Below are 19,033 nucleotides of genomic sequence, written 5' to 3' on the forward strand. Positions count from 1 at the left end.
AAATAAACGAAAAACTGTTTTTTGGTAGTTTAGGGGTATTTTATTTCTTCAATCTATGAAATTTTCTAAACTGTCAAACCAGAACTGACGTCGAACTGTCATTTTCTTTAAATTATCAACAATGTAAATTAAATAGATTTAATTTTCTGTACACTTTTCAATAGTTTTCACTTTAATTTTAAGTCAAGTTCAAGTTGCTAATTTCATCATGTCACTAACTAGTGCAGCAGGGTTGGTGATATTTCGCTATTCAAATAAAGTAATACAGTTTCTCCTATTGCAAACTTCATACGGCCAAAATCATTGGACACCACCGAAGGGTAAATTAATAATAAAACTGATAATATTTAATCACTAAAGTGATTTCATAATTACTTACATATTTTATTTGCAGAATTTATTTTAATAATAGTATTCATATTATAGCTTTAAATAATATAATTAACTAAAATTAAAAATTTATATACAATAAATTAAAATATTAGATTAAATATAATACATAAAAACTAAAATATATCATTAAAATATATCATTTATTTGCTATATATAGGTCATGTTGACCCTGGGGAATCAAATTGGGTAACAGCTTTAAGAGAAACTAAGGAAGAAGCAGGATATTCAGAGAATGATTTAGAAGTAAGTTATGAATCGGATAATGATTTTTAATTATTTTAATGAGATTTTATTGATAAAATGTTTTAAATTACTAAACTTAACTTTTGGATTTTAAAAGGTTTCTAGTAAACAGAATCAAATCTATAGTTTACCAATTTATGTTCTGTGTACATTCACCATCTTTAATCATTAATTAATTATAAAATATTACACTTGATCATGTAGGTTTTTGTCATTGCATTTTCTTGCTCGGCCTGATGACAGTCATATGGAGCTAGTTTTATATGAATAGTGTTGTGACAATGTAAGCTATATAGCATGTTCCATATAATATTTATTTTGCAATTTTTGCAGATCTATAAAGATGTATCTTACACACTCAATTATGAAGTTAATCAAAAACCTAAATGTGTTATATACTGGTTAGCTAAGCTAAAAAACCCAGAGCAAAGTGTGACATTGTCTGATGAACATCAGGACTACAAGTGGCTGCCATTACAACAAGCTCAGGATTTATCAGGATATGATGATATGAAACTATTGCTTGCTGATTTCTATGAGAAAGCACTTAAGCTTGTGTAAATAAATATGTTATCTAAGATAAGAATTAAATAATAAAGTATTTTTAGTGTTTAATTTTTAAGTGTTTTTCTTCCATTGAGTTAAAATGTATTTGTTTTGGATACTTCAGACCAAATATGCTTGTGAGTAAAAATCATCTCGTTCAGTATGAATACCTATTTAGAACAAAACCTATTTATTTTCTGTATATTCACGAGAAAAGCAATTCTTATAATTAATTACTTTACTGTCTTACGAAAGATTTAAATGAACTTTATTAAGGAATATTTATTAATATAATATTAAAGGAAAAATTCTACGAAAGATTAAGCGATATGGGCGAAAAGAAAAAAATTAAATTGACGTAAAAATAATGACTGATAGGAGTCCGAAGTAGTTACATACTCTTTGCGAGTCCGCGCTATAACTATATATTCCTACATAAATTATTTGTACTCTTTGGTTCGCGCCGATGTCATTTTCTTTTGCAAAAAGCCGCTTATTTTGATAATCAGAAGATTTACCCTACAACTTTTTACTACAATTAAAAGATGCAAATCCTAGGAGTTATTGTCGTAGTCTATTGAACAATTTGTGCAACTTTTGAGACAAATAAAATATTTTCATCACATTTCGTTTTTATGATTATTGATTTGTAAATTATGTGTAGCTAAAATTAAATAACTGTGTTAAATTCTCATTATTTACTATGTGAACAAGATTCTAAGTTTTTAAAAGAACAATTTAAAGCTAGCATCTTTAGAAATATGAGTGAAGCAGAAAATAATATTCATAGCTCAGATAACTCCTCTGAGTCGGATAAATCTCCGAAAACATCAATATCGGAAAATAACACTAAGTCGAATGTAAGGACAAGGCTTCGGAAAAGAAAACGGTAGGTTATACTAACGGTTTTTAGTAAATAAGTGGGGTAATTGCAAAATAATTTGAGTTAAAATCGAAAATAGCAAAAAGCATTGTTTTATTCAACTGAGGTATAGCTAGACATATTTGGTTTGTGTACCAAAAATAGATGTTTTTGAGCAGAAACATAATTAAATGACTTTATATTGTTATATCAGGGGTTCCCAAAGAGGTCGATAAAAGCATTCCATTTTAAGCATTCCTAATTCTCTGTCTTCTTCTATTGACCTAAGTCAGAATGAAAATGAAAGTGATCTTAAAAGTAAGTAATTTGGCCATGGGGGTCTGAGGTAACAGTTCATTTTCGAAAAGGGTTCACTGGGCTAAAATAGTTTGGGGATCCCTGGTTTACATATTCCATTATGCCTGGAAAATAAGTGTGTAATTTTAACAAGATTTTCGATTTTTTTTCAATGTATCTAATATTTCAGCTTGGACTCAAGCAGTTCTGAAGGTGATGATAGTGTACTAGCAGAGAATTCATTCCAAATGGAAAAGAATGTCCATGCCTCGGCTATCAAAAATAACCTGGATGATGTTAGCGTTAAAAAAATACTTAAGGTATGAGAAATTAACGTTTTTAAAATGTTTGTTTTACTGTCTTTAATATGTTCTATGCTACTCGATTTTTTTATATGAAAGTGATCACCAGACAAGTTGGTGGCTCTGAACATTTTAAATATAAAAATAGTATATCATATTACAATTGTATATTTTATTGAAATTTACAGAAAGTGGTCACAAATGACCATGTATTGGCTCTCGTAAAGTTAAGGGAAGAAGAAGAAATTTTGGAAGAGAAAATCAGACCTAAATTAACTAGAGCTAAAGTCAAGTAAGTAATAACAACAAACAATTCCGTTATTTCAAATTTATAGATATAATTAACATATAAATATTGAAGGTATTAAATACTGAGATGGTTATTAAATCAATATTTAACTGTTAGTTTTTAAAAACATTCATAAAAAATATACATCTTTGTAACTGTACTATGAGCCTAGCATGAATATTTGTGACAATCGCCTTTGTATCCTCATTTTTGATTATGTCAAAATTAGTATGAATTTTTTGGGGTACTTTATACCTGATAGAGTGCTGTTACCAATTTTTAGCCGACTTCAAAAGGAAAGAGACTGTATTTTTTTTATGTGTGTTACCAGGAAGCTTAGTCCCTGGTGCTCCGATTTGATAAAAAAATATTTTAATTGAAAGGTAGTGCTTGCAGATGGGTCAAATTTTTATGTTTAATTTTTAAAATATCTAGAAGACTAGTAAAATTTGAGTTTATTATTATTACAAATGTTGTTTGTTAACAATATGAAGGTGATTGTCATAAATGTTTCTGCTATGCCAACCATATTATCTATATATATAGAAGAAAGTCGTGATAGTTACACTATTTATAACTCAAGATTGGTCGAACCAATTTAGCTTAAAATTGATGGGGTGGTAGCTTAGAACTAGGAGACGGACATAGGAACTTTTTTATCTTGTGTGCATTTTTATTCCGCGCGGACGGAGTCGCGGGTAAAAGCTAGTTTATTATAAAGTTAAGTAAATAATATAGATACCAATGTTCATAGTCATATCTTATTATGCGAATGTTTGTATGGATGAAAAGATGTTTGTTTAAAGGTATCTTCGGAAGAGGCGAACAGATCTTGATGAAATTTGGTTGAGATGTAAAGCTTTTTTTTGCCAAGCGAACGGAGTAGTGGACGACAGCTTTTAGTACATATTCATAAATTAATTTTGCCTTTGAATTATTTTTTTAAAGCTAAATATTTTTCTTATAGAGAACTAATGAAAGATTTACCAAAATCAACTGGATGGAATTTAGAGAATTTAGAATTGACACCAATTAAACATATTCCAGTGAAAACAAGGCCTGAAGTCAAAGCTCTCATAGCCCAGGAGTTACCGGAGGATGAAGATGATGATGAGTACCAACCCACTCATGATGATGTTCAGGTATGATAATTATAGTTTTACAATCAAATAATATAGGAACTAACTAAATATCTGGTGTATGAGTGGTTATTGGGTTCTAACTCTTCCTTAGTAGATGAGACGCTATTTCTAATATATATGATCAAAATATTTTTTTTATTGTTAAAAGATTTTCAATATTGAAAACTTACTCAAAGTCATGCAATTCTGATTTTTTCCTTTCTAATTTTGTTATACATATATATATATACTAGCTGTCGCCTGCAACTCCGTTCCGCGCGCAGTTAAAAAATGGGGGGGGGGTTATGAAAAATAGATGTTGGCCGATTCTCAGACCTACTGAATATGCTCACAAAATTTCATGAGAATCGGTCAAGCCGTCTCGGAGGAGTACGGGAACGAAAACTGTGACACGAGAATTTTATATATTAGATATTTTTAAGTTATTGAATATATTGTTTACCTTCTTGCTGATAAATATAATTGTTCCTTGTGCATAAATTTACTATTTATTTGGTAGAGTGATGATGATCATACAATGGAATCTAGTAGCGATGTAGACTCTCTGCCAAGAACACCTGCCACCCCGAAATCACAAAGCTTGGTGTCTCCAAAAGTTGTTAAAGATGGCCCATTCAAAGTACCACAAGTAAGTAATAATAAACACTTAAAAATAAGATCATATTCATAGTTTCAGCATTTAACTATAAACTTAACTTATTTATTTACTCAGCTATATTGAAGGAAGTTAAATAAATAAAAAATCTGTTCACTTAATTAATAAATGACATAAATGCAATGTTTACGTAAAAACATTATTTTTAATCTACAGAACAAAGTAACACCTACACGTCGCAAATTAAACTTAGAAGAAGAAGCAACAATCGCACTCAGAACTCGATCTAAGTTAAGTTTATCAGCAACACCAATAGAGCATATAGAGAGTTCGTTTATCCCACCTGATGATGTACCAACAGTGGATGTTGACGATCCTGTATGGAATGAGTTCTTAGAGGAGTGCCTCAACCCTGCCTCCGCATTGGTCAAGAATGAAGATGATGATGATGCGGATCCTGAGTATAATGTTGCAGCTGATCCTGATATACGTAAGTCTAGTGAATTTAATCAATAACAGACTTAAATATATATATATTGTTATGAAATTGTATATGTAATTTCAAATATCTTAGCGGCTAGAGGTCATCTGTTGCTTGCGTTGTTGTTAATATTGTGTTCGGAGACTTGTACGATATTCTGAGCCCCCAAGATATATCATTACCTCTATACATTACCTTAATGTAGATATGTCATACTTTTCTCACACATTTATACTAATATTATAAAGTGATTATAAAGATATAAATATTTAATATATTTATATTTTTTAATAATTTAACTCAGAGAATAACTGATCTAAAAAATTCCCTGTACTGTACTGTCAAAGAAATTAATTTACTTTGCTGGATCAAGTGGAAAATGGACAGCAAAATGTCACCATAAGAGCTATAATGGAATTATATATGTGTTGCTATGATAAGTTTTCAACCTCATTATATTGTTAATGACAAATGACATGCCACTAAAATGGGTAGGGAATAAATGTCCTCAACTGTACAACATATTACAGATGATGATGAAGAGGAAGTGTTAGATAACAGCATAATTAAAATATCAAAGAAGGAGCTCAACGATCTGATGACAGAACTGTTCAACATCATGCCGGAGCCGTCCACTGAAGAACTTGCAAGTAAAGTAACAGGAAAAAATGCTTCAGAGGTATGAATAACACATATAATTCTTGTAGGCGTTAGGGGAAAAACCTTTAGTGAAATAAAACACTAATTATTAAATAATGGATTAATCAGTTTAGTTTCTACTTTATTTATTTATCTTACACTAGCTGTCGCCCGCGACTCCGTCCGCGCGACATTAAAGAACTTAATAAGTAGCCTATGTGTTCTTCCAGACTATATTCTACATCTTATGCCAAGTTTTATGAAGATCCGTTCAGCCGTTTTGGAGATACCTTCAAACATCCATCTAAACATTCGCATTTATAATATTAGTAAGATAATATAGTGCACTTGAAAATCAATTAAAGAAAAAAAATATTAAAATAATACATTTAAGGTCTTGTCAAAAATAAACAATTTTTTAGAATGGTGTTTGGGAGGGTAAGCAAGAAGCTAAATCTGATGAAGAGAGTGCACCAAACACTGCAATAAACACAAATAATACATGTTTCTCTATTGGTAAAAATGAACCGGAAGATATAGAAAGAGAAAGACATGACGGTAAAGAAAAAGAGAGTAAGAAAGAGATAGAAGATCAAGTAACCATGGTTACGACGGTTAACGATGGTCAAACTGCATGGAATACAATGCCAGTAACAATTATTGGAGAACAAATATCATTAGCTACAATCATTCCTGCGTAAGATTTTTTATTTTTCACTTATTTATTTTAATACTAGCTTTTACCCGCGACTCCGTCCACGCGGAATAAAAAATAGAACACGGGGTAAAAATTATCCTATGTCCGTTTCCTGGTTCTAAGCTACCTGTCCACCAATTTTCAGTCAAATCAATTCAGCTGTTCTTGAGTTATAAATAGTGTAACTAACACGACTTTCTTTTATATACATACTAGCTTTTACCCGCGACTCCGTCCGCGCGAAATAAAAAATAGAAAACGGGGTAAAAATTATCCTATGTCCGTTTCCTGGTTCTAAGCTACCTGCCCACCAATTTTCAGTCAAATCGATTCAGCCGTTCTTGAGTTATAAATGGTGTAACTAACACAACTTTCTTTTATATATATATAGATAAAGATATGAAAGGTGTTTTTTTTAATATTTAATAGGTTTCTAAAGTAATGTAATGTTTATGTCAGTGAGGTTTGTAAAAGATAGTAGAGATAATTTCTACTACGGAAATACTAAAGTATTCAAAAAGTAAAATCATATTTATTTTTTATTTTTTTTGGTTTCTTTAGTCTTAAAGTCTCTTTGTATAGGCCAAATGTGGTGTTAGTGGTGGAAGAGGCTGCAGGTGGAGCAGCTGGTGAGGATGCGGAGTCCTGTCGGGCGCAGTCCCCGCCGCCGCAGCCGCCGCAGGTGCTGCAGGCTGAGCACACCGACCAACCTTTTGTCATCGTGCAACTCTCCGCTGAACCATCCGTCAGTTACAATCCTTATAATACAACATTTACATACATACATACACACACGCACACATATTTCTCGACTATTTACTAATCATCATCTGCAATCTTCTCCCTATGGAGGGTCGGCACAGTATGTACTACTCCTCCATACATTTTTATCAGCCGTCATATCTAAATTTACACTCTTTCACACAATCCATCCTTTCTTTGGTCTTCCTCTACCTTTATAGCCATCCACATTCATTATTAATAGCAAAATGAAACTTCACTGTTTTCAATAAACTTAAAAACTACTAAACCTATATTTAGAAAATCAACCAATAGAAAGCTTTTGTATTTCTCCATCCTTTGTGAATAGAATTTGTCCTTGGACAGGCAGATAATGAGATAGATTTTGTATTAATCTTATTTTTAATTTATTTGTCCATCTTTTAAACTGGGAGCTGTTTTCCTTGTTATGTACACCATCGTGTTTTTTTTTATTTGCAGGTATTACCTGAACAGATATTAATACTCGAACAACAGATACGACAACACATTCAGTTGGCGGCATCTAACTTTCTGCAGCTCTTCACACATCCCACTTACTGGTCATATGCACCTAAATATAAAGAATATTTGGTAAGTATATATGTACAGTGTAAAGACACAATATATGTTTTTCCATCATTCAGCAATTTATTATATTTTATACTAGCTTTTTCCCGCAACTCCGTCCGCGCGGAATAAAAATTAAAAAACGGAGTAAAAATTATCCTATGTCTGTTTCCTGGTTCTAAGCTACCTGCCCACCAATTTTCAGTCAAATCGATTCAGCCGTTCTTGAGTTATAAAGTGTAACTAACACAACTTTCTTTTATATATATAGATTACACATCACTATTCATTCAAACCAGTTCACGTTCAGTCACAATTCATATCGAGTGCTCTTACATTAAAAACTATTTAGTTGTAGTATTAGAAAGTAAATCATGTTATTTTCTTTGTATTTATAATGCAATAAATTCTTGTGGATCAGTAGATAAAGATATTAATGTAGCCATCTTGATATATGCATCTTGATTCTGTGTTTTATTATTTTATTTTACAGTGCTATTTAAAACTGTACAAAAATATGTTAATACCTTGTCCTTTATTAAAAAAAAAAGAAGAAAAATATCACAACTTTTCCAAATTTCACTTTTATTAATTGAATTTTCTGTTCAGAAATTGAAACTTAATTTTTTTTTCTGTTCAGAAATTGAAACTTAATTAGTTTTTTTCTGTTCAGAAATTGAAACTTAATTAGTTTTTTTCTTTTCAGAAATTGAAACTTAATTAGTTTTTTTCTGTTCAGAAATTGAAACTTAGTTAGTTTTTTCTGTTCAGAAATTGAAACTTAATTAGTTTTTCTGTTCAGAAATTGAAACTGAATTGATTATAATCATAATGTTATGTATAGAATTATATATTATTTTATAGGAAACGTTAAACAATGTGGCTTCTGCCAACCCCAAGTCTGTAGTGAACGTGTGCAACTTGAAGCCCGCCTTGGACCTGGTCACCACTTGGGAGAACACCGTTTCTGAAGTCACACCTGAAAACACAGCCATGGTCGAGTGAGTCAATATAGTCTGTTACAAATAATTCTAAACTTTGTAAACCAATTTCACTTATCATCATCAGCTGGGTATACAGCTGGTTCTTCGTCTCCACCAAGGGGCTCGGAGCCTTCCCTGACTTAGGGGTGACTAGGCCATAGTCAACCACAACCCGGTGCGGGTTGACTTCACACATATCATTAGCCGCGTACCCACCTAGCGCACAGGCTCACGCGGCAGCCTCGGTGTCCGGATCGCGAGCGATGGCTCCTGCGGCAGCCTCAGTAGTTTTGTTCCGCGTGGCCGTGGCCGCCTCGCGAGGCAGGCTGAGCCATCATAAGTCCGCGAGTATTCGTAATGGACAGTCGTGTATTTTCAGCTACAGCTATTTTCCTAGCTGCTTATTGTTTAAAGAAACGAAAACAGTCACGTATCAAAAAAACCTACTGGACTCCTCCTGACTGCCCATGATATCAAAATTACAGAAGACAAACACGGCAAGAGACAAAACTTGAAGTAGCTTCGCGCGCGAGCCAAAACATAACCGTCCCCACCTAACGCACAGCGCTCACTGAGGTACCTTTGAGCGCGTCAAGTTTACCGACAACAGATGGATCGGGGCCGAGCCGTGCTCGGTCGAGGAAACGCGCGCCCGAGGCACGTCCACACCAGCCGAGGCATTGGCTCACGAGGCTGCCGCGTGAGCCTGTGCGCTAGGTGGGTACGCGGCTATTGAATTTCTTCTCAGATATGTGCAGGTTGTATCAAGATGTTTTCCTTCACCGTAAGAACATAGGATAAATGTACATATGTAAATCGAAAATCGAAAAACCAATTGGTACATGGCGGGATTCGAACTCAGGATCTGTAGATTGCAAGTCTTGACCCCTGAGCCACCGACGCTCTATGCTTCACTTATCATGGAGCACATTATTTACTTTTATAGCATAAAATGACAATATTTTTTTGTTTCAGACATATCAAAAAAGAAGTTCAAAGAAGGTGAGTTAAAAATATATTTTTTAATATTAAATTGAATTATGTTTTTTGACGAGTGTATTGTTGTTTAATCCTGCATTTGACTGTAAATTTCAAATGTCGTAAAACTATCTCTGTTTTTTTTTTCATAGAGAAGAAGAGAAATGGCAATATTGTAAAACAGGTGTTAAAAATATTGAGCTTACTTCTGGTTATTTTTATATGTCTAATGTATATTCAGGGAGTCCTGGCGACTTATTGACACATCTGTAAAAGTATCAAGAAGAGTCATATCTGTATCCCAATCCGGTAATATCCCAATCTGGTAATAATAATGAAGTAACAGCCTGAGCCGAGGCTCCTAAGGGAGCCCTCGAGTCTAGTTACTCTTAGACGAGATTTAGGCTAAGCGCCATCTGCGCCCGGTGAAACTGTAAATGCCTCTTCAAGGCAAACGGTGACTACTCAGTCAAAAAAAAAAACGTATTTATATGTAAGGTTTTTTTGTCAGTCGCAACCGTAGCGCGTCGTGTTCGCTGCACATCGGCGACTTCCATGACACGCTGAAGGACGTGGTGGCCAACAGCTGCGTGTTCCTCTACCCCCACCTGCTGCCCCCCATGATGTACCGACCTGACTCACTCAAGAGATTCAAGTTCCTGCCGCCGGAGGATAGGTCTGTTATTCTTTCTATGTCTCCTGTCCTTACTATATTTATTATTTTTGTCTGTCATCGTAAAAGTTATAATTTTTGCTAATAAGTTACTATAACAAGACTTCGATTTAATTGCATTATGAACATCAAACTAAGATTAGTAATAATTGTTACAATTTGTTATTGTTGTTTGAAGGCGTCAAATGACACTACCGATTTCGATGATGGGTAGGAAATAAACGTCCTTGACTGTATTGTTATACCAGCTATTTACAAGAAGAACGAGAGGAGTGCTTAAGTTCTTGTACTATTTCGGCAGTTGAAGGTTAGATTAAAAGTACGTGGTACATTACTAGATTGATAGCTCTGGGTCTGGACGAGTTCTGGTCGTATGTGGAGGAGAACCCGGAGCTATACCCGTTGAGGAACACGGGCGGGGGTCGCGCGGGTCTGAAGGCGGCCGTGCGGCTGCTGTGTCGATATATGCTGACGTGGCTCGCTCCACACACCTTGCTGCAACACGTGCGCTACGTGCGCCGCAATGACAAGGAGAACCCTATATGTGTAAGAGATAAACCATTATGTACCTTCTGTGTGTTTATGTACGTAAGAGAGATGCATGATCGTTTAAAAAGCGGTAAAGTCTATGCATATGAAATAGATAGCATGATTTCTCCATAGTTATCACATACGTCAAAAATCACGTAATTTTACTTCTTACTAATATTATAAATGCAAAAATTTGGATAGATGGATGGATGGATGTTTGTTTGAAGGTATCTCCAGAACGGATCAACAGATCTTGCTAAAATTTGACATAGACGTAAAACATAGTCTAGAAGAACTCATAGGCTACTAAGGTATTTTTATCTGCGCGGACGGAGTCGCATGCGACAGCTAGTTGAACAATAAATAACCTTATCTCATCATGGCATGCACAATAAGACCAAACTTCTCTGTGTGTATTCTCTGAACAAATTTCTCTAAGTAATTGCAGCACTTGTTAATTAATTGATCACCTGATGGTTCTATTTGTTAGAAATTCTTCGAGTCCCGCAAGGTGGAACCTGTGCAGCACAAGTTGTTGCCGTACAACCCCAGGATAACTCTGTACGAGCAGCCAGAGTACGAGATGCCTCGGATATGGCTGAGGCACCTCGCTAAGACAAGCAAACGATTTAGAGTAAGAACTTATTGATTATTGAATAGCTTTAATCTTAATTCTTACTAATATTATGAATGTGAATGTTTGGATGGATGTTTGTTAGAAGGATTTTCAGAAAGGCTCAACGGATCTAAATAAAATTTGCCATAGATGTAGAACATAGTCTCCAAGAACACATAAGCTAGTTAGAAAAGTTTTAATTGCGAGCAGACGAAGTTAGAAAACTAGTTTTTAAATAAAAATGATATCTATTAATATACATAAAAATAAATAAATTAAGATAGCTGAAGTTAAATTAAAAAATCAAGTCAATTAATTTTAAAAAAACTTTTTTTTTTCAGGATCATCTGTACGGTCGTGACAAAGCAAGCGTATTACAACCGAAAGGTGTTGATATCACATTGGGAAAACAAATAACACCAGAATTAAAGAAACCTTTACCAAATGATGTTATAAAAACGAAAAAAAAACCTATCACATACATAACTCCAGAGACTTCTGAACAAAGTGACACTCAAATAATTTATATAGAAAAAGCTAATACATCTGATATACAAAATATAAACAATGGGACTATAACAGTTAATTCTGTCTCGCAACCGATTTGCAGTGCATCAGAAATATTAACAAATAACAATTTAATTGACAAACCAACCACAAATGAAGTAAAATGCCAAGAAAATGAACATAATACAAATAAAAGAAATCAAATCGATGAAAAAAATGAAAAAAATAGACAAAATATATCACAAAAAGGACATTGTAATTGTTGTGTTTTATTAAGAAAAATATGTAAACAAAGACAGACTTTAATCACAGAATATATAAAACCAAAACGATATAATTTAGTAAAATGTCCATGCAAAAGTTTACAACGACCAAAAATAACTAATAAACTAAGAATGTTGTTAAGATTTTTCAAACATCGTTCAATGTACGTACACAAAGATATGGCACAAAAGTTATCACAATGCAAGGATAAAAATGGTTTTCATACAAATTTAAAAGATGACAGTATTTTTGAAATAGAAGATATTTCAGATCCTAATGATTTAGGTGAGGAAAAAAAATTATCAAATTTTACTGCCGAGGCAAATTTAACTTATTTTTAATCGTGTATTTTTTCTTTTTACTCAAAACCTAAGGCTATTAGTGTGATGTTAAATGGGCTATAACCTTTATTAATAACTAGCCTTTACCCGCGACTCCGTCCGCGCGGAATAAAAAAATAGAAAACGGGGTAAAAATTATCCTATGTCCGTTTCCTGGTTCTAAGCTACCTCCCTACCAATTTTCAGTCAAATCGATTCAGCCGTTCTTGAGTTATAAATAGTGTAACTAACACCACTTTCTTTTATATATATACAGTCAAAACCGTTTATAGCGACATCGTTTAGAACAACATACCGGTTAAATTGACCAAAATCAAAGGTCCTGGCTGAATGTTATTACATATCTTTCCTATTAATACCTGTCACCGGTTGTTACAACTATCGGTTTTTACGACTCAATATGAGTAGTCCCTTCGATGTCGTTATAACAGATTTTGACTGTAGATATTAAACTATCCAAATGAGAAAGAATTAAACAATTACTATATATAATTCCAGATATTAACGTTATCAAACAAGCCTATTTTTCACTTAATACAGACACAAGTATAATTTTTTTTATTTTTTTTTTTAGCATTTGCGACATCATTACAAATGAAAATGTTGATCAGATTGTCATTAACAAGGAATCCATTTACTAAGAAGAACGCTTATATAAATTTATCACAATTCGATGTAGAAACAGGCGATCCTGTTAAATTAGCAAAATCTTTAGAGAAGATCTTCGATGTGGAACTAGTTGATATATTTAAAGAATTCCTCAGATGTCTAACACCGGAGCAGGCAGACAAAATAAATAGATTTAAAGATTATTTCACACAAGCCTGTGCCCCGGATCTAGTTAAACGGATATCGGTAAACTATATTCTATATTATTTGTCCTTAAAAATATAAGTTTTACATTTAATAAGCATTTAAGTCCCTTGCACTATAAATTTATGAAGTAATCAACGAATTTTTGAGTGATAAGCTTTCATATGGTTTTATCATCTATAATATGTTCCCACTGAGGGACTCGGAGTGTGCCCAGTGCGGGTTGACTTCACACATATCATTGAATTTCTTCTCAGATAAGTTGCAGCATCACGATGTTTTCCTTCATCGTAAGAACATAGGATAAATGTACATATGTAAATCGAAAAACACATTGGTACATGGCGGGATTCGAACTCAGGACTTGCAGATTACAAGTTAAATGCTCAATCCCTAAGCCACCAAAGCTCTATGTATATTTCATATGGTTTACAAGCCTTTATTCAATTTTTTGCCACAACTCCTTTAGTATTTTTAAAAAACGTGTACCGTTTATATTTAATAGTTTACCTGTAGTCATTACGGATGAAAGTATCAAAGGGAAATTTAAAGAGCTCAAAAATTATTTATTACATTCATTACCATAATATTTCTTTTCTCATTACTCATTTAATTTATACTTTTCTTAAATTTGTTTTAATATAAATTAACTAAACTTATTTACTTTAATTTTATATTAATTTAAATTTAAAAATAATTTTTGATCCGACTGTCAAATTATTTTAAATAATTTTGTGGGGCGTAGTTGTATTTCCAAGGTTAACTATTATAAATAAATAAATTAATTAATGAGTGCGACCTCTTTATATTAGGAAGAAGTAACAGACAAAAAGAAGAGACATGCGCTACTGTCTCGTCTGATAATGTCCTTCACGGATAACAAGGCATCTGCGTGTGACATCTGTACTGACTTACTGACTCACATGGACGGACATGCACAACTCGCTGCACACACCTTCAATCTCTTTCCTCATAAGAGGTGTGACAGGTAATCACGTCTTACTTCGCCATTTTACTATTGTAATAAGTGTACTTATTTTTACAACAATTAACGTTTTTTTTTTATTTCTACAGCAAAAATGAACCACAACCAGTTAAAAGTGTAACTATCCGACCGGAATGTGAACTAGAAAAAACTATAAACACTAACATTGAACCTGAATTAGTTGAAACTGTAACCGATTGCGTTGAACGTGAACCAGTCAAATCTGTAAATCCAGTATCTGAACAAATTTCAACAGTTACCACTCGTAGTATGAGCAAAGTTAAGGATAATGAGCCATTTAGTGACCCAGATGAACAGATTAATGCTCAACGACGCGATTCTGAACAAGAGGTCAGATTGACCATATGCGAAGAACCGGAAAATATGGACTGTGAGGATCATCATTCAAGGTTTGTATTTAAGCGTTGCAAGATTTATATTAAAAAACAAAATCTTATTTAAAGATAATTTCTTGGAGTATAATTTTTACGTCTGTTGTCTACTTGCTTATATTTTTTTGTATTATAAACTAGCTTTTACCCACGAGTCCGTCCGCGCGGAATAAAAAATTCACACAAAATAAAAAAGTTCCATGTCCGTTTCCTAGTTCTAAACTACCTCCCCATCAACTTTCAGCTAAGTCAGTTCGACCGATCTTGAGTTATAAATAGTGTAACTAACACGACTTTCTTTTATATATATAGATATGTTCTAAAGATTTCTTTGTATTTCATAAATCTGCAGCCCAGATCATACAAATGATAAAGATCTAAATACTAAAGGAATAGAAAAGGAACAGTTAGAATTTGAAATGAATGAAGAAAAGTACATTCCAATTGAGGAATATACGGAAGAGGTAAGTGTAGTTTATAAACTAATTTATAAATTCGACTTTCATTATCTATTAATCAATTAATTTTGATTATTATATTTTAACTCAAAAACTCAAAAAAGTTTTTGAATTTATATTACTAGTTGTCGCCAGCGTCTTCATCTGACCGGAATTAAAAAAACGTTATAAATAGCCTATGTGTTCTTCCAGAATATGTTCTGTATCTGTGCCAAATGTTATCAAGATCCCTTGAGCCGTTCCATAGATACCTTGAAACAAACATCCATCCATCCATCTAAACTTTCGTATCTATAATATTACTGAGATTACTAAGATAAGAAATATATCGATATGTATGTATAAGTTGCAACACACATTAGTAGACTATGTAAAAAATAACTTTTTTGCATATATTAATATATATGATGATGATATATATTAATTAAACAAAAAAAAAATATTTCCCACTGAATATGCGTATTTTTTTATACTTTGTTATACTTTTGCAGGATATTTCTAACAGTGATGGTAAAAAATTAAATTTGAGTGACATTAAGGTTGAACTGATCATGTCTGATGATGAAACAGTGAAATCAGAAGCCCCCGAGTGGCAGAGGTCCGAAGACAGATTAATTCTTGAAGTACTGAAACAGTCTTTTACCCGCGAGGAGCGCAAAAATAAAACTATCCTGGATATTGTTGAAGAAATGGACGTTTTACAAATCATCACCGACAGTTTACCTCATAAGTCAGTCAAAGATGTCACCGATCGTGTTATGTATTTATTAGATTTGTTAGTTATAAGTGAAAACTGAGTTTTTTTATATTTATTTATTTAAATAAACATTTTTGAATAAAAGCTACTTTTATTTCCAAAAGATTACGCGCCATGTTGCGGAAAACAGAATAAATTAATTTCTTAAACGACAACAGCACGTAAATTTTAATGATTATGAAGGTTTAATCAAACAGTCTTCTTAGCTACTTCAAATTATGGTTGCTTAATTTGAAGTCTTTTTTTTTGTTATTAAATTTCACATTACATTACAGAAAGCAAGCGCAAATGAACTACATTGAATATGACTGCAGCTCTTTTTTCTTACTTTTCCCTTACTCGCTAAAACCATTATTGGGTGTGTAGTGTTCGTAAAAAAATTGTACCACAAATAGATTCGGAACAAGAAAATCAAAAATGGGAGGAAAGAAATAGGTCTAAAATTAGGTCGCCGGAACGTACACCCATCAGACAAAACGCCGAATAACTTCCACTTCAGGCCTTTCTTCCGTGTGGTCGTGGTATTGCACCGGGAAAGCCGATCAATTCGTGCAACAGATTTGCATTTATTTGTATTGCAAAGTTCTCGTTGTAATTTCTTACTATTTTAATTGACACATCGAATCTCATGCGTTGTATTATTTTATGAATTTCGAAATTACGAAAATAGCAACATTAACTGTGCTGCTGCTACTCCCTCATTGGTCAAAATATCACGCTGTCAAGATGACATTGTTAATTCAAATATTTTCCGATAATTCCGTTTCGACTGTTAAATCTAGTTTCCATTTGACCACATTTTGAACCTTGGCTGCGGGTAGTCAGAAAAAAATATTTTTTAATATCAGAAAAAATTGTTTAAGACATTATGATGTCTCACGAGAAGAGCAACGCAAGCGAGGACGCGGAAAACACCATAGATCAATATTCAGAAGATAACGATAATATTATGATTAGGAGTACTTTACAGGATGTAAGATTGTTCCAAGTTCTTTATTTAAAATTACGATAACAACAAAGATGTTTTTATAAGACAATAAAATAAATATATTAATGCTGAAAGTTATTATTTTAGGACATATTAAAAATGTTGTTAAAAGCTCACTTTGAGGGCAAAACTAAAATGGGACCTGACGTTTTACCTCTGGTTAAACAATTAGCCAATTGTTTGATTATGGAATGTTGTCATCGAGCGGGAAGACTGGCTATAAAAGAGGGCTGCACTGAGATCAACGTTGAACATATTGAAAAGTGTTTAAATCAAGTAGTCAGTATGGTGTTATCTTTATAAAAATTGCATGATCTATAGAGAGAGTATGATGTAAAGATGAGGTCATACAAATTATAGAATTTGTATGACCTTATCTTTACAAAAATTGCAAATACATATTATGTTACTTTTTGGTTAACTAAGGTTAATTAAATCAATAGGTAACAGCTTGATCGAGAATTTTAAAATAATATTTTGGAATATAGCTATAGTTTATTCAACCATAAGAGTAAAAAGATAGTGATGGAATTGTATATGATTTCAGATGTTGGATTTGCCATAAATGCTTATGAAGATTTTAACATTTGCAACATCTATTATGATGCATAGTATCTGCCTATATGTGTGAATGCTGTCTACTTTGCCCTGAATCAACAAGATCGATACCTTCTGTGATAATGCATTTGCACAAAATATCTGTATAGTGCAATTTTTTTCTTTATTACAAAAAATATAAATCTCAATAGTTTTTAAATTTGGTTTTTTAAGTATTTATCATATCATCTATATCCTTAAAAGCTGTGTTATTACACTGCTTAATAAAAATAAATAACCTATTGTTTATGGTAGTGGTAAACGACATGACACTATAATAAGATTATTATAAAGTTATCCATGACCTAAGTGATTGTCCGACATCCTAGTTATACAAATTCAATCCCAGAGCTGGCTCTCTTGAATATTTATCAAGCTGGTTAAACTATATGAAATACAAGCTGTAACCCGCGACTTCGTCCTCACGGAATTTAAAAAATAACTTAAGTAGCCTATGAGTTCTTCCAGACTATGTTCTATACACATTTGTGCCAAATTTCATCAAGAACCCTTGAGCCATTCTTGAGATACCTTCAAGCAAACATCCATACATCTATCCTTTCCCATTTATAAGTAAAATTTGGCAGAATTTAATTGGTCTATCCAATGTATTATTTTTATAAAATGTATATTGAAAAGTCTATGTACTAGACTGCACTATGTTGCCACTTTAGCTTTTAGAACATAGGAATATCAAAGAAAGTGAAAATATTATTTTTAATGTTTATTATACAAATATTCCAGAGTTTGTCTAGTAACATTTCGCACACTGATCACACAATTACTATGAAAAACTCACAATTCGTAAATCTTTCTTAATGTAAAAATACAAAACTCTGGACCTCTTAACAATACAATTTATACACTTTCACAATAAATTACTAATAAGACAATATTTTAATGATAGGAGTATACATGAGAGGAAAACCTAAATAATAAAAATATTTATTGTCTACAAATACAGCTAATTTTACAGCCCAAATATTCAGAACCATAGACAATGGTTTTTATTTATAAAAATAATTTTATAGGCGGATGTGAACATCATTATGCCCATGATATTCTCTACAGGAAATTGTATTCAAAACTAAAACAACATTTAAGAAAAATCTCTTACATAATGGAGATGTCAAAAGTAAAATTTATACAAGCAATAAAATCAACCCAACTGACTACTCTTGAAACTATGAACAGCTGTTTAGTTCAAAATGGAACAGACATAGATAACAAAAATACCTCTCATATTTTTTTTTCAAACAATGAATAAACCAGTGTTTAAACCACAAAACCACCTGATGGCCCAAAACTCAATTTTATCACAAAGTAAAATGTTAA

The 19,033-nt window shown here is 32.6% G+C and overlaps 3 protein-coding genes across 3 annotated transcripts; all 3 read left to right on the forward strand.

Annotated features, from left to right (window-relative positions):
- The first annotated feature begins 135 nt into the window (after nt 1–135).
- LOC106715802 (bis(5'-nucleosyl)-tetraphosphatase [asymmetrical]) lies at nt 136–1,216 on the forward strand. Its single transcript, XM_014509158.2, has 3 exons — nt 136–320; nt 551–636; nt 970–1,216. Exons 1-3 carry the CDS (start codon nt 209–211, stop codon nt 1,195–1,197), a joined length of 426 nt encoding a protein of 141 aa, XP_014364644.2. The 5' UTR covers nt 136–208; the 3' UTR covers nt 1,198–1,216.
- A 625-nt stretch (nt 1,217–1,841) lies between these two features.
- On the forward strand, nt 1,842–16,153 carry LOC106715753. Its single transcript, XM_045681622.1, has 22 exons — nt 1,842–2,071; nt 2,532–2,661; nt 2,832–2,935; nt 3,900–4,074; nt 4,574–4,702; nt 4,886–5,159; nt 5,681–5,829; nt 6,212–6,486; nt 7,069–7,231; nt 7,708–7,839; nt 8,680–8,816; nt 9,774–9,800; nt 10,288–10,452; nt 10,788–10,995; nt 11,471–11,614; nt 11,938–12,284; nt 12,333–12,652; nt 13,283–13,563; nt 14,334–14,509; nt 14,596–14,916; nt 15,251–15,362; nt 15,848–16,153. Exons 1-22 carry the CDS (start codon nt 1,944–1,946, stop codon nt 16,151–16,153), a joined length of 4,203 nt encoding a protein of 1,400 aa, XP_045537578.1. The 5' UTR covers nt 1,842–1,943.
- A 789-nt stretch (nt 16,154–16,942) lies between these two features.
- On the forward strand, nt 16,943–17,759 carry LOC106715808. The gene is made up of 3 exons (XM_014509163.2): nt 16,943–17,086; nt 17,189–17,380; nt 17,649–17,759. Exons 1-3 carry the CDS (start codon nt 16,982–16,984, stop codon nt 17,664–17,666), a joined length of 315 nt encoding a protein of 104 aa, XP_014364649.2. The 5' UTR covers nt 16,943–16,981; the 3' UTR covers nt 17,667–17,759.
- The last annotated feature ends 1,274 nt before the right edge of the window (nt 17,760–19,033 follow it).

The sequence above is a fragment of the Papilio machaon genome, chromosome 16 (genome assembly GCF_912999745.1).
Source record: "Papilio machaon chromosome 16, ilPapMach1.1, whole genome shotgun sequence".
Taxonomy (NCBI): Eukaryota; Metazoa; Arthropoda; class Insecta; order Lepidoptera; family Papilionidae; genus Papilio; species Papilio machaon.

Excerpts from the sequence above, each read along its gene's own strand:
- LOC106715808 (XM_014509163.2), top strand. The coding sequence starts at position 16,982 with ATGATGTCTCACGAGAAGAGCAACGCAAGCGAGGACGCGGAAAACACC. Across the intron at positions 17,087-17,188 it reads TTAGGAGTACTTTACAGGAT|GACATATTAAAAATGTTGTT; the intron begins GTAAGATTGTTC and ends TTATTATTTTAG.
- LOC106715753 (XM_045681622.1), top strand. The coding sequence starts at position 1,944 with ATGAGTGAAGCAGAAAATAATATTCATAGCTCAGATAACTCCTCTGAG. Across the intron at positions 5,830-6,211 it reads CAGGAAAAAATGCTTCAGAG|AATGGTGTTTGGGAGGGTAA; the intron begins GTATGAATAACA and ends ACAATTTTTTAG. Across the intron at positions 10,996-11,470 it reads ACAAGGAGAACCCTATATGT|AAATTCTTCGAGTCCCGCAA; the intron begins GTAAGAGATAAA and ends TCTATTTGTTAG.
- LOC106715802 (XM_014509158.2), top strand. The coding sequence starts at position 209 with ATGTCACTAACTAGTGCAGCAGGGTTGGTGATATTTCGCTATTCAAAT. Across the intron at positions 321-550 it reads TCATTGGACACCACCGAAGG|GTCATGTTGACCCTGGGGAA; the intron begins GTAAATTAATAA and ends TGCTATATATAG. Across the intron at positions 637-969 it reads ATTCAGAGAATGATTTAGAA|ATCTATAAAGATGTATCTTA; the intron begins GTAAGTTATGAA and ends CAATTTTTGCAG.